At 47.2% G+C, this 2,500-nt stretch overlaps 1 protein-coding gene across 2 annotated transcripts in view; it reads right to left on the reverse strand.

Annotated features, from left to right (window-relative positions):
• prkcba (protein kinase C, beta a) overlaps window positions 1–2,500 on the reverse strand; it is a 39,209-nt gene that overhangs the window by 19,958 nt on the left and 16,751 nt on the right. For both annotated transcript variants that reach the window (XM_047802795.1, XM_047802794.1), the window contains exons 5-9: window positions 2,297–2,425; window positions 1,300–1,456; window positions 1,067–1,201; window positions 863–959; window positions 392–538 (exon numbers count right to left, since the gene is read on the reverse strand). In XM_047802795.1, the coding sequence (XP_047658751.1) occupies window positions 392–538; window positions 863–959; window positions 1,067–1,201; window positions 1,300–1,456; window positions 2,297–2,425 (665 nt within the window). The remainder of the gene's footprint in view (window positions 1–391; window positions 539–862; window positions 960–1,066; window positions 1,202–1,299; window positions 1,457–2,296; window positions 2,426–2,500) is intronic.

The raw sequence follows: 2,500 nt of genomic DNA on the forward strand, positions 1-2,500 counted from the left end.
CTTGTGTGCGTATACAGTACGTGTGTGTGTGTGTGTGTACACCTGTGTATGTATGTGTGTGTACACCAGTGTGCGTGTCCACATGTGTGTGTGTGTGTATACACAAGTGTGTGTGTGTGTGTAAGTGTCCACATGTGTGTGTGTGTGTGTGTGTACACCTGTGTATGTATGTGTGTGTACACCAGTGTGCGTGTCCACATGTGTGTGTGTGTATACACAAGTGTGTGTGTAAGTGTCCACATGTGTGTGTGTGTGTGTGTGTACACGTGTGTCCACATGTGTGTCTGTGTGTGTACACATGTGTGTGTGTGGGTACAAATGTGTGTGTGTGTGTGTGTGTGTGTGTGCCTGTGTGTTTGTCCACATATGTGTGTGTGTGTGTGTGTGTTACCTTTCCGAAGCTGCCTTTTCCCAGTACCATGATAAAATTAAAATCGGACAGTTTCACGCGGTCCTGGTTGCCGTTGGCGTCGTATTTGGAGATGTTGTTGGATGACGAGCTGTCAGTGTTCTTGTTGCCTGGACCGATCCTGGCTCTCTGAGAGGACCAGTGGGGAAATAAACAGGGATGAGATCTGATCTCGGTCTAATCTACACAATGCTGATGCACCCCCCCCCCTTCCCCCCAGTGTTTTTCAGCCTATAGACATCAGATAGCAAAGTAGCTAGCAAATAATACACCCGTAATAAACCGTCCACTGCAGGTGATGTATCAATGTTCATGTGTAATAACAATTAAAAATAGTTTCGTCTAATACGTTACTGTTTCCATAGTAACAAAAGTTGACGGTTATTAAGATCGCCCTCTAGTGGTTTAATCCATACACAACATTTCTGTGACGTCTTAACACGGATCACGAACCTCGAACTTCTGCCTAAGTTCCTCGTTTCCTTCTTCACCATCTGGTTGAACTGGAACATTAAAATACTCGCCTTCTTCTTGGCCCAACAATTTGTACCTACGAGATAAAAAAAAGTCCTTAAGAGTCGCAGAACCTCCAGGTCCTAATGTTGAGAGATAAATAAAGATATGCAGATTTTACATAGATGCTTTTAAAGATCTTACCAGCCACTGACCCCTTGCTTTTGGAGCTCGGAAATGCCGAAGGAGAGAGAACCCATGAAGTCGTTCCTGCTGGTCAGATCCCAGTCCCAGATCTCCACAGACAGACGTCTATCTTTATCCGTCTCGCGCAGATTACTGCAGCAGCACACAAACATGCACATTAATTAAAATCTGCTCCTCACATGAAGGCTAGTGAAGATTTCCATAAACATTCCTGGAGCTTTTTGGCGTACAATGTGAACGTCTCGTTCCAGGTGGGGTTCAGTGAACACTTGATGGTTTTGGTTTTCTGCTTGCTTTCGCTCTTGGGGTCAGGAATCAGTTTGAGCTTCACGTAGGGGTCCGACAAGCCGTTCGGGTCCATGGGCACCAGGTTCCGAGCCTCTCTGACTGGTGTGGGGGAAGAGGAATGAGAGGATCATGAATATCAGACAACACAAACATTTCATTTTAGTTCCTTCTAACCGGAGTCTGAGTTACACACAGAAACACAAGCGTTAGCTTTTTGCTCGACGCCGCGACTGACACGTTAGATTGAGTGTAATAATATAAAACTAGGTGTGCACGGTGTCTTAGAGGTTAGCACGTTCGCCTCACACCTCCGGTTCGATTCCCACCTCCACCTTGTGTGTGTGTGGAGTTTGCATGTTCTCCCCGTGCCTCGGGGGTTTCCTCCGGGTACTCCGGTTTCCTCCCCCGGTCCAAAGACATGCATGGTAGGTTGATTGGCATCTCTGGAAAATTGTCCGTAGTGTGTGTGTGTGTGTGTGAGTGAATGAGAGTGTGTGTGTGCCCTGTGATGGGTTGGCACTCCGTCCAGGGTGTATCCTGCCTCGATGCCCGATGACGCCTGAGATAGGCACAGGCTCCCCGTGACCCGAGACGTTCGGATAAGCGGTAGAAGATGAATGAATGAATGAATATAAACCTGCGTACTATTTGGTTCTAACCAAGTTCCACCTGCTGGTAGTGTGATGGTGAGAACCTGAGAAACTCCACTGGAATAAAATCAGTAGTAAAATGTGAAGCTGTCCGTACTACATGAGCTACACGTGGAAGAGATGTAGGACGATCGATGGCTATTGATTTCAGGATGTGTTTTCTCCCGCAGGAGACACTAACGTGGAGCTCTGACGTTAAAATGACTGGCACTGACCAATCAGAATCAATGAGAATTACATTGTGTGTGTGTGTGTGTGTGTGTGTGTGTGTGTGATGTGGGTCACTCACTGGTTACGGTCAGTTTGCTCTCCTTGATGGCGGCGCTGATGTGCAGTCGTCCTCTCCGCTCCGTGTGATCCGTCCCACACAGACTCGGGACGTTGGTCACACAGCGTTTATGAATATTCATCATGCAGGCTGCAGAAATACATCAACAACGAGCGCTGTGACACGACACGACACTCCAAACACCACATCACCAAAATGTCTCGA

This window comes from Tachysurus fulvidraco, chromosome 18 (genome assembly GCF_022655615.1).
Source record: "Tachysurus fulvidraco isolate hzauxx_2018 chromosome 18, HZAU_PFXX_2.0, whole genome shotgun sequence".
Taxonomy (NCBI): Eukaryota; Metazoa; Chordata; class Actinopteri; order Siluriformes; family Bagridae; genus Tachysurus; species Tachysurus fulvidraco.